Source organism: Populus nigra, chromosome 9, assembly GCF_951802175.1.
Source record: "Populus nigra chromosome 9, ddPopNigr1.1, whole genome shotgun sequence".
In the NCBI taxonomy this organism is placed as follows: Eukaryota; Viridiplantae; Streptophyta; class Magnoliopsida; order Malpighiales; family Salicaceae; genus Populus; species Populus nigra.
Window position 1 is genome coordinate 4,914,939 of NC_084860.1, and position 12,844 is coordinate 4,927,782.

The window sequence follows — 12,844 nt, forward strand, 5'->3', positions numbered from 1 at the left end:
ATTATGTACACACGTCAGACGGTGAATGATCAGTGGAGAACTTCAACCACTCCAGATATGTCCAAGGTCCAAACCTATCTCCTCTACGTGCACAGGAGGTCAAACCCCGCAGGGCAAAACTGCAATTTACTTTAAACATAAGGGTAAAACCAAACCAAAACATCCAAATAAGTAGTATAAATCGCCACCTAATGAGCTTCTGCCGCGTACACATACATACATTCCCTCACACCCGCACCGAAAACATACCATTGTTAGAGACACACTCTCTTATCCATCACCCACACACTGTCTCTTTCTACAAAATCTCGCTCCCTCTAGAAAAAGAAAAAACAAAGAAAATGGGAAAATAATAAATTTAGTACCCAAAAAAATAAGGTAAAAAAATCAAGAAGAATCTTTACTGCTTTTTGTTTCTGGAATATATTTACTTATAAAGAGCTTTTTTTTTCCCATTTCTTTGACACCTTTCATTGCATAAGAACACCTCTCTTTCTCTCTGTTTTGTTTTTTTTGTTCTCTCTCTCGGTGAGAACTGAAAGAAAGATTTTCGTAGTAAGTTTGTGATGATCAGTGATTAAAAGTTTTTTTTTTATCTTGGATTTTATGTTATTTTTATGTCAATTATTGTATGTGTTTGGATTGTTATGGTTTTGTGTCAGTGATTTAGTTTTGCTTTTACTGATTTGCTAATTTAATATTTATAGAAGTGTGCATGTTGTTTAGAATTCAAGTGCAAAAACCTAATGATGAAAAAAGATGGGGGCGTGTTGGATTTTCTTGAATTGCTGATTTAGTTACGATTCTGTGCTATTTTTCAGCTGCTTTGATTTTTGTTATTTAAAAAAATGAATTCTATTATTGCTCATGCTTTCAAAGGGTTCTATGGACAATTGGGTTTTCTTTCTTGAGGTTAAACATTGATATTTTAAACCTTTTATTTGTTTATTTATTTATTTTGGTGGAGAATACTAATTCTTTGAAAACATGATCAGTCGTTAGTGGTGGTTTTTTCGACCGAATATGTTTTGTCAGGATATTTTATTGGTTGACATTTAAACTGAATTTATTCAAATATTTTCTTTTTGTTTATGGTGGTTATTGACAATAATCTAATTGGGATTTTCTTGAATGGCTAGTATGGAATTATTTTGGTTTAAGCTAACTTTACTTGAAAATGTGCTTTATGTTCATTGTTGATTAAATGCTATTGTGCCTGGTCTTAAGTGGAATTTTGGTTGTAGGGTTTTGTGGAGAGTAAAGGGAGTGTTACTGTGATGGGGAAGGGTTCGAAGATCAATTGTAAGTCAGCATCTCATAAGCTTTTCAAGGACAAGGCGAAGAACCGAGTTGATGATCTTCAAGGGATGTTCTTGGATCTGCAGTTTGCAAGGAAAGAAAGCCGCACGGTTGATGTGGCTGTCCTTGAGGAGCAAGTTCATCAGATGCTTCGTGAATGGAAAGCTGAGCTCAATGAGCCTTCTCCAGCATCTTCTTTGCAACAAGTTAGGATTGAATATCTTATCCCATTTATAGTCCATGTATATCTTTACATACCATGTATGTATGTGAGAACTTGGCATGTATTCAGTTCATGTGATGAGAATGCATGATATTTTGTTTGTACTGGATGATTATCATAATTGTGAATTGCAACCTTTGTGGGATTATAGGGTGGTAGTCTTGGGTCATTCTCAACGGACATATGCAGGCTGCTGCAGCTTTGCGAGGAGGAAGATGATGCCACTAGTGCATTAGCAGCACCAAAACCGGAACCTAATGATCAGAGCTTGCAAGTTGGAAACAATGTTGTCTTTCAAGAGGTAGGTTTTTTTTTTAACCTTGTGCAGTTATTTTGTGAGGTTTAGTGAGAGTTTGGTAATGCGGTATAGATTGCTTTTCAAAGGTGCTTTTCAATTGAAAATGCATTAAAATGAATTTTTTTTTTTGAAATCAGCACATCAAAACTATTGAAAACACCTAAAAAAGCATCAATTAATTGCACAATTTGAAAATCAAATTCAACCACAAAAACAAACAATCCGTATAGGCTTTGCTAATGAAAAAACAGATTGGAGATCTAGAATACGATTGCTGTTTGTTGTCACAAGGTAATTGAATTAAGCATGTGTTGGTAGAAAGTTCAGCTCTCTTCTCCCTTCTATTGGATATAGTTTTTTGCATGTGTCGCTTTCATATTTACAGCATTGGTTTGCTGTCCATGGTTATCAATCAAATCACTAAACAAGGTTGAAAGCCGGACTTGAGTGCTCATGCAGCTTAAAATAGGGAATCTTGAGAAGAAATATGGACCCTTACTTGTTTAGAAAGTCAGGTCTTTGGCGATTTCAGTTCAGTTATGTTATTAAGCTGCACTCTTGTGGGTGGAAGGCTTGATTTGGTAATGAATTGAATTTTAGAGCTTTATTCCAAAAATATGAAATCTGATCCAGTGTTCAGATTTTACGTAGAGTTGGCCATTGCATGGTAGGGTTCATGCAATGTTCACATCTTCTTTTAAGGAGTATTTGCTTTTCATATTTACTTGCGCATCCATTATGCGCTAAATGACAAAAAAGAAAGAACAATTCAGAGATTTATGCTTGAACTAAAAGGAAAAAAAAAGATTAACTTAATTCAATTCCACTAATTTTGGATTTGTACCCAACAAGTGAATTTATTATACACTTCAAGACAATTTTGTTAATTGATTTTAGTCCAACTCCTCCCCCAAATTTATTATTGGAGGCTGTAAAGAAAACCAAGGAATCTAATTTCCCCAAGAAATCTCAAGGGCTGGAATAGTATTGGTAGAGAGTGGAGAAGAAGATTATTGTAAGGTACTCTGTCTGTTGTTTTGTGCTTATTGATTCAAATGTTGCCCATGATGACGTTTGACTCTTCGAACCTAGTCAGAGTGCAAGTTAAAAAAATAAATTGCTTAGACAAGTATTAAATGGGTTTTGGTGATGGATGAGGTTTGGGGGATACAATAATGCACTGCTATAGGCCATAATGCAAAACTTGCTTACTCTACGCTCGCTTGGGATATTAATGGAAGATTAATGATGGATAATAACCTTCTACTCTTGGGTGCCAGTTATTTGCAGTTCTTTGTGTCTTATTCTATCTACATTTCATCTTATTTCTAGTCCGAGTCTGTCTGATGATTTGCCTTCTGAGTTAATAACATTTGAGCGATTTTCTTGAAATAAAATTTCATCTCGAGTACCTGCTCTATAGGTTATAAGTAGAAAATGTATATTATCTCAGCATAAAGTTGGTATATTTCTGGTGTATTCAGATCATAAAATTTCCTTACTTTTGTATGTTTTCTGCAGTTGTCTTGCTTAAGAGTAAACAAACTATGAAAAGATGTATAAAGTATGTTTTTTTTTTCAACTTATCCTCTTTGCTTAGTGACTGCATGGTGATTTAGTTTGTGGCTGTTTGTAGTCCTTGTGTTTGTTTGTTTTGAGACTTGAAATACTTTTACTTATAGCTTAAAATGGCTTAGTTTTACCTTGTCATGTTTTGAGAATGTTGCATATCTAATTTGCTTTATTTGCATAATTGCATTAACTTTGGTGTGTGGCTAAAACTGAGAAGGATGCTCACAGGTGATTCTGGTTTATTTGATGCAGGGATATGTTGTGAATCATGATCAGCAAGAGCATGTCTTCCCATTTGTTGATCAATGCAAAGACTCCCCTTCAGGAGTTCGTAGCATGGTGATTAATAACATGGAAGTGGTTGCTCAGTTGGAATACCATCATTTTGATTTACCTCAGAATTCTGAGCAAAACTTTTACACTGGTTATAATGGCATGGATTTGGGTGAGGATGCTACCCATCTTGTTTCCAGCTATCTACCAAGCATGTGTCCTCCGCCTTCAGCTTTCTTAGGCCCAAAATGTGCCCTTTGGGATTGTCCAAGGCCTGCACAAGGAGGGTTGGACTGGTATCAGGACTATTGTAGCAGCTTTCATCATGCTGTAGCATTGAATGAAGGGCCACCTGGACTGAGTCCGATTCTGAGACCTGGAGGAATTGGTCTGAAAGATGGTCTTCTATTTTCTTCCCTTAGTGCAAAGGTTGAAGGAAAAGATGTTGGAATCCCAGAATGCGAGGGAGCTGCAACTGCGAAGTCCCCATGGAATGCACCTGGTATGTTAATATATGTTGCTTTATGTCTTTGGTGAGCAGTAGCCATTTTTTTTATTTCTTTTTGAAGCAGAATATGTCTTCTGATAAATCCTTTGCAATTTTTGTATGTTCAATTAATTTTCTTCTAATATCACAGAGCTATTTGATCTTTCGGTTCTCAAGGGTGAAACAATTAGGGAATGGCTCTTTTTTGATAAGCCTCGCAGAGCATTTGAAAGTGGGAACAGAAAGCAAAGGTCATTGCCTGATTACACTGGGCGTGGTTGGCATGAGTCAAGGAAACAAGTTATGAATGAATTTGGAGGGTTAAAGAGATCATATTACATGGATCCACAACCACTGAACAATTTTGAGTGGCATCTTTATGAATATGAAATCAATAACTGTGATGCTTGTGCATTATATAGATTGGAACTGAAGGCTGTTGATGGAAAGAAGAGTGCTAAGGGGAAACTAGCAAATGAATCAGTTGTTGATCTGCAGAAGCAGATGGGGAGACTCACTGCTGAATTTCCCTCTGACCACAAGCGTGCTGTCAAAGGACGGACCAAAGTGAATGCTAAGGCCGGTGTCAGAAATGTTTATTCAGGCGCAACCCGGGCGGCACCAACCAATGAAGCATATGACTATGGGCCAAGTCCGCATTATGATTATCTCGTTGAGAATCTAGGAGACTACTATCTGACACAGTTTAAGAAACCATGATTGATGTGGAAACAAGCATTGTTTGTCGTCTAGTTGCATTAGCTTAGGCAACTTTTCATAGTAGTGATGCATGGGTCTTTAGTTTTCCATCCTCAATAACATGAGTTCAAGAACCTTTTTCACCACAGAATTGTGCATAGTTCGTTCACTTGAGCGCTGCCTGCATCACTGTTGAGGAAGCTGGAGCGTATTCTAATTTATTGAAGGTGAAGAAAAATGGCTGTTTGTCCTCAGTCCATTTTTATATAACTGATATGATATGCTGATTCACCCTGGAAAGTGGAAAATCACCAGAATAGCAAGTGATGGATGCAAACAATTGCTAATATACTGATATACTTTACATTTTTTTTTGGGAGGGGGGATTTAAGACTATGCTACTAATAGCTGCTGTTTTCATGCTAATGGAAGATACGTTTTCATTAGGACTTACCTGCTCTCAAGTATATGATATTGTCTGTTTAAATTGTTATGCTCTCTACTCTTTCTCAGGAATTTGTAAATATTAATTCGAAATTTTACAAATCTAGTTTGCAATTCCCATTTTCACGTTGTGTTGTTCTTCCTCTGACAGCCTATTGTGATACAAGATTACAGTGATTTTTCTGGAAATATTCATAGCCTACAATTATTTCAACTTCAGCTCACTCATTAACACAAACTGCACAAGCTTTATCACATACCTGTGACAGTCGTCCTGAAGCTCTCATGATATCATGAAAATATTTCGGTCAAAGCTTGGCCATTTAAAAACAACACAGGAACACTGTTTTGAAACCAAAATTTGATATCTTTCTCAAATATAATCTCTAAAGTCACCAACTCATCCTCTTCATTTTCCCAAATTTCTTTTCTCAAACCTGATATCTTTCTCAATCGATTCCAACTAGACTTGACTGCTTTCAATGACCTGGGATACCAATTGAGTCAAGAGTCAGCGAGTTATGTTCGATCCAGTTCATCTTGTTTTCCTAATCTTCTCTTTTCTAAGCATGGACCAAAACAACACAGATTCAAAGACTTCAAAAACCCAGAAATACATCTCTTAATAAAGCTTATTCACCTTTACTACAATAACTACGGGTCCGGGGTATCAAATTTAATTTATCATATTTACAAATTATAAACTTGATTTATTTATTTTCTTGTACTGAGTAGATTGAATATATCAAATTGAATTAATTTTTTGTGTGGATATTACGAGTTGAATTTATATTACTTATTTTCATGGGTTTGCATTTAAAGATAGATTTACATTATAAACTGTATGTGTCATGACACCTATAATATTAGGTTAATTTTTATATCTTGAACCAATATCAAATTCTAGCTATCTTCCCTTTTTTATTCAATAAAGAGACTAGTTATTTTTTTGTTATGTTAAAAAAATTCGATAAGAATCCTACTAATAAGAACTTTGAAACCAAAAATTTTCTAAATAAAATAAAATAAAATTAAAGATTCATTTATAAATTATTAAATATATAGATAAAAGAAGTATAAACCATACGAGCTAAGTCGAGTTAATTGATTTTTAAAAATTTTGATCCATCATTAAATCTATGATATTTATTTTTAAAATTTATTTATTTATTTATTTTTATAATATTTATATTATCTAATTTCAACAGGTGAATCATGCTAACTAATACAAATAGTTTTTTTAACACCACTTCTGATTTTGTACAAAGAGAATGGAGTATTGAGTTTCTAACACCCCTAGTGTTTTTGTCGATTTTATTAATTTCAACGGGTAAATGAGACCCTACCAAACGGTACGGTACCAATTATCTTAACGGATCTCTTTCCACTTGCTAACTTCAACTACAAGAAGAACGACGACGTTCCATCCACAATTCTTCCAACTCTCCATCAGCTCATACGTGACAATCAGCTATGGCAGCCTTCTCTGCTCAAATAAAAGCCAAAAGCCAAAATATCATTGTACTTACCGTGACAGAGATGGCCATAGGATTGCTGGGGGCACCATAAAGACGAAAGGCTTTCCACCACCAAAGATACATACATTCAGATATAAGTGTGTATTATTATAGATTTGTGAAAAAAATTATAAAAAGAATTATATAAAAAAAACTATTGTAATTTATAATATTTTTTTTAAAAAAACTACAAAGTTAAATTTTTAACCTGTTTAATATTTAAAAAAATAAAATCAACAAAGATAATTTTGAAAAAAATCATAAAAAACCAAAGGAAAAAAATCAAGCAGGAACACTATAGCAATCTATAATGTTTCATGAGAAAATTTAAAGTTGTAATTCTTAACTAGCTTAATATTAAAAATAATAAAATAGATAAAGATAATTTAAAAAACAATCATGTGGGGAAACACTATAGTAATCTATAGTGTTTTAAAGAAAAAAATATGAAGCTAAATTCTCAACCAGCTCAATATGAAAAAAATAAAATCGACAAAGACAATTCTAGAAAAAAAATCATGTGGGGAAACACTGTAGCCATCCACAGTGTTTTAAAGAAAAAAACTACAAAGCTAAATTCTCAACCAGCTCAACATTAAAAAAATAAAATCGACATGAAAAAATAATTCTGAAAAAAAAACACAAAAAAAATGAAAAGAAGAAGAAGATAATTTTGAAAAAAAAAGAAAAAAAATAAATAAATAAAGAAAAAAAACATGTGGGGAAAGTTAAAGCTAAATTCTCAATTAGCTCAATATTAAAATCATGTAGGAAAACATTGTAGCAATCGATAGTGTTTTGTGAGGAAATATATAAATTCTCAACCAACTCAATATTAACAAAATAAAATCAACAAAGAAAATTTTGGAAAATATCACAAAAACACGAAAGGAAAAAAAACCATGAAGGAAAAAACTGTAGCAATCTATAGTGTTTCATGAGGAAATCTATAGTTGTAATTTTCAACCAGCTCAATATTAAAAATAATAAAATCGATAAAGATAATTTTGAAAAATATCATAAAAAAAAAAATCATTTGGGGAAACATTGTAGCAATCAACGATGTTTTAAAGAAAAAAATTCAAAATCTAAATTTTCAACCAGTTCAGTATGAAAAAAATAAATTCGATAAAGACAATTTAAAAAAAAATCGATAAAAAAAAACATGTAGGGAACACTGTAGCAAGGCAAAAATCATGTGGAAAAACACTGTAGCAATTCATAGTGTTTTAAAGAACTATAAAGCTAAATTTTCAATCAGCTTAATATGAAAAAAATAAAATCGACAAAGATAAATCCGAAGAAAAAAAAACAAAAAAATCATTAAAAAAACTATGTGGAGAAACACTGTAGCAATTCACAGTGTTTTAAAGAAAAAAACTAAAAAACTAAATTCTCAACCGGCTCAATAGTAAAAAAAAAATCAAAAAAAACAATTCTGAAAAAAAAAAGACAATTTTTGGGAAAAAAACAAAAAAGAAAAAACAAAACATATGGGGAAAGCTAAAACTAAATTCTCAACCAGCTCAATATTAAAAAAAAAATTCGACAAAGATAATTTTTTTTAAAAAAACATGTGGGGAAACACTGCAGCAAAACAAAAATCATGTGGGAAAAACACTGTAGCAATCCACAATATTTGTTTTTTTAAAAAACTAAGAAGTTAAATTCTTAACAAGATCAATATGAAAAAAATAAAATCGACAAGGACTATTTAAAAAAAAAGAAATAAATCATAAAAAGAAAGGAAAAAAACCATGTATGAAAATATTGTGGCAATTCATAATGTTTTTTTTTTTAAAAAAATACATAGTTAAATTCTCAACTAGTTCAATATTTAAAAAAATTGGTAAATATATTTTTGAAAAAAAAAATAAAAAATAAAAAATAAAAAAACAAAAAAAAAGAAGAAGAAGTCAATTTTAGGGAAAAAAGAAAAAAAACATGTAAAACAAAAAAAAAGCAAAAAAAAAAACATGTGGGGAAAGCTACAATACTTTCCCCACGCCTTTTAAAATGTGTGTGCGTGTGAAATGAAAAGCTAAAATATGTGGGAAAACACTATTTTTCATCACAAATTAAGATGGATTACTATAGTTTTTCTTTACATTATTTTTTTTATTAAATACATGTTTCTTTTTTCATTTTCTTTTCTTTTTTATTTTTTTACTATGATTTTTTTTAAAATTATTTTTATCAATTTTATTTTTTAATATTGAGATGGTTGAGAATTTAACTTTGTAATTTTTTTTTATCTTTCTATGAGGTTAGCGTGATTTGCAGGTTTATCGAGGTAACCTAGGTTGCCCCAGCTTATGAATTTTGTGGGTTTTTTTTTAATTAAACTTGGTTTTTTTATAGTTTATTGTTTTCTCATATTGTTAAAAACATATTTTTCAAAAAAAAAATCATGTTATTAAACTTTATAAAATAATAAAATCATTGTTCACCCAACACAATTGTACTGTGGATTACAATAGTAATTCACAATGTTTTGCTTTCTTTTTTATATATATTTTGAATTTTTGTTATAATTTTTTTTCAAATCTATTTTTGTTGATTTCATCTTTGAGAATTTAACTTCATAATTTGCTTCTTTTTATTTTTCCTTTATATGAGGTTGGCGTGGTTTACGAGTTTGTCAAGGTAACCTAGATTGCTCTGTTTTACGAGTTTGGCAAGTTTTTTTTAATTGAACTTGACTTTTTTTTATGGTTTATTTTTTTCTCATTTAGTTAAAAAAATAGTTTTAGAGAAAAGTGATGTTATTAAACTTTATAAAGTAACAAAAATTAAAGGGTATAAGGAAATTACTGTTCACCTATACACATTGCATTGTGAATAACAATAGTAATCTACAGTGTTTTGCTTTCTTTCTTTTTTCTTTTTCTTTTTGAATTTTTATTATGATTTTTTTTTCAAATTTGTTTTTGTCGATTTCATCTTTTAATGTTGAGATGGTTGAGAATTTAGCTTCATAATTTATTTATTTTTATTTCTCCTTTCTATAAGGTTAGCATGGTTTACGAGTTTACTAAAGCAACTTGGGTTGCCTTGATTTACGAGTTTGGTGGGGTGTTTTTTTAATTGAACTTCACTTTTTTATCGTCTATTTTTTTCATAAAGTTAAAAAAATAATTTCAGAAAAAATTATGCCATTAAACTTTATAAAGTTCATGGACCTATTCACATGTTTGTTTGGTTAACTTTGTTTGTGGGTCTAGTAAGTTGAAATTATTTAAATTAGTTTTTTTTTCATCCTTATATACTGGGTTAATTGAGAATTCAATTTTATAATTGGTTTTGTTTTGCCTTTTATGAGGTTCATCTCGGTATTGGGTTGGTGTTTGATTTCGCAATCATATATTTTTGTTATCATATAGTTAAATAAAAAATAGTTTTGAAAAAAAATATAATCTTAGTGGAGTCCATAACTCAGTTCACAGGTTTGGCGTACTAGCCCGACTTACCCGATTCACAGGTTTGACGAGTTTACCTACCGATATGATATGATTTTATTTTTGTTTTTGGTCTTTTAATCATTTTTAATTTATTTTTTTAATTTTATCATTTAATATTGAATTGGTTGAGAAATGGACTGCATTATTGATTTTTTTTTTTATTTCTAGGGGTAATTGTCTCAAATAAGCGTTTATTTTTAGGTTGGCGCGTAATTTTGTAAGCATTTATTTTTGTCATATAATTAAATAAAAAATTTATAAAAAAATTTATTAAACCCAATAGAGTCCATGACCCGAGTTATAGGGAGGTCGAGGTCGATCCTATTTGTCATTGACTCATTTTTTTTATAAAAAAAATTATCATCTTGAAGTTTTTTTAAAAAGTTAAGTCGTATTTTTATCGATTATTAAAATTGCATTGGACCTATGAAATTGATAGATTTAAGTTGAACTAGCTCTCACATGATTTAATAAAAAACTTGAGTTAGACAAAAAATTAAGTAAAAAGATTTCAAAATTAACCTATTTGGTCAGCTTTAATAACACTATTAAAAAAATTCTCCGTGCTCTTAATTTATTTTTATATATAAAAAATATTAGTTCAATCCGCAGCAGAGCACAAACTAATATACTTTTATATATATAAAGGCAATATTTACAAAAGCTAACATGAGGCTAACTTAGTGTAAGGTTTAGGTTATTGGTTAAATGAGTTGATTTAAATTAATAAAATAATTTTTTAAGAAAATCAAAATAATATCATTTTAAATTTTTTAAGTCAAACTAAGTTTTGGTTGGGTTGATTAGATCACGGGTTGACTTGCTAAGTCGACCAATATAACTCTAAGTTGAGTTTTTTTACACCCTGCTTAGTTAAGAGAAAAAATAGCTAAATCGTAAGACAACTTGTCAGACCAGATCAAGTTTAATAGTAATAATCAAAGCTTATAAGCATAATGAGTGTTATTTTTATGAGAAATCATTTTTTTATAAAATAGTTCTATGTATTAGCTCAATTGAAAGAGGAAGGAGTTTAAAACAATATTTTTTTTCTCTTTTTGTTGCAATGATTAGGCAGATATACATGATTAGATTAAATTTTAATAAGGTCTTATAAATCAATAACAAGAACTAGGGAAACTAGATTGTTTTTAAATTGAAGGGGAGCTAGATCCATGTTATTTCAAAAGTCTTTTTTATATATAATTTGTAAAATATTATGAAATTGTAACATAATTTTAAGATTGATTTATTTAGATTTTATATGAAAGTGATTCTAAGATATTTAAATTCAAAATAAGTTCACACTTAAAATTATAAATTAATTTTGTTTCACATTAAATTTTCAAACTATAAAAACATTCAACCGACTTATTAAACTTCGATCTCTTTATATGTTATTTGTTCTATTTATGTCATAAGTTAAAATAGCTAACTGTTTTTTTTTTTACTAGTCTAAGGCTTAATATGACAAAACCCACATGTTACAAGGTTAAAATTATAGGATAACACCTTATAAGTTTCAAATCAAGATTTATTTGTTAAAGTTAGTTTTATTTTTCTTTTATATGTTAGAAAGTTATTATTGATGTTTAGGTGTTGCATGTGTTAATTTTATATGAAATTGTTGTAGACAAATGATGTTTATATTTCACTAGATAAGGTGCTCATGCTTACACCGCGAGCGGGTTATCTCACTTCTATAATGATTTAAAATGATATAATATACAAGCGCATCGTTGAAACATGTAAGAGAAGGATCAATGATGAAATGTAAAGGAACCATTATCAATGATGAAAGAGTAAAGTGGTTCAATGACCCATCAAAATAATAATAATAACAAAAGTTCTAACAAAAAGTGTTGTTAACGACCTTTAGGCATTGTTCTTGTTGCTTTTGCGAGGATAAAAAAAAAGAACATGCAATGAACAAAAGAGAATAGCAGGTCTAAGAGGTAAAGAAACCACATCACAAAATATGAGTATTATTAATAGTTAATCCATAACTTTGGTTGAAGTTCTTTGATCGCATACAGAGTTGGAAAGGTAGTGACCTTGCTAGGGGAAACAAAATAGGTTAAAAAGAGAAAATAACATGTATAGAACAAAAGAGAAACAATTTATATAGGCTAGTAAAAACATGAAAAACAAAGATGACACAAGCGCGCGCGCACACACACATGTCCCTTCAAATAAGGGACATATGAGTAGCTCTTGTAAATCAAGAGAAACAAAACAGTTTGAGCAACAATCAATCATATGTAGAAGTTTTCCTTATTAATGCAACAATATCATCCAACTCTCTTACATTTAAAAATTAAGATTTATTTTGTTGGAAATTCTGTCAATTTCCAAGGTCAAAATCTGATGCTTCCAAAGATAAATTTATACATAAAAATGCACAAGCTAGTGAAAATAAAAGTTTCATATGTTTTTTTTTAAAACACTGTAGCAATCTATTCATAAAAAGATATAGTTCCACTTTGCCTATTTTGTAACTTTCTTACATGGAAGGATTTTCAGATCAATGAGAACATCAATCAAACAACTTAATCTCCCATTAGGGTTTAT

At 30.4% G+C, this 12,844-nt stretch overlaps 1 protein-coding gene across 2 annotated transcripts; it reads left to right on the forward strand.

The window, feature by feature from the left end:
* Nucleotides 1–215: 215 nt before the first annotated feature.
* On the forward strand, nucleotides 216–5,397 carry LOC133703924 (transcription factor VOZ1-like). 2 transcript variants are annotated; one of them, XM_062128672.1, is made up of 5 exons: nucleotides 216–378; nucleotides 1,245–1,505; nucleotides 1,674–1,823; nucleotides 3,645–4,167; nucleotides 4,304–5,397. In XM_062128672.1, the coding sequence occupies exons 2-5, from the start codon at nucleotides 1,278–1,280 to the stop codon at nucleotides 4,870–4,872; spliced, it is 1,470 nt and encodes a 489-aa protein (XP_061984656.1). In that variant the 5' UTR covers nucleotides 216–378; nucleotides 1,245–1,277; the 3' UTR covers nucleotides 4,873–5,397. The 2 variants fall into 2 exon arrangements, with proteins under 2 accessions (XP_061984656.1, XP_061984655.1); XM_062128671.1 differs by lacking the exon at nucleotides 216–378 and adding an exon at nucleotides 399–555.
* The last annotated feature ends 7,447 nt before the right edge of the window (nucleotides 5,398–12,844 follow it).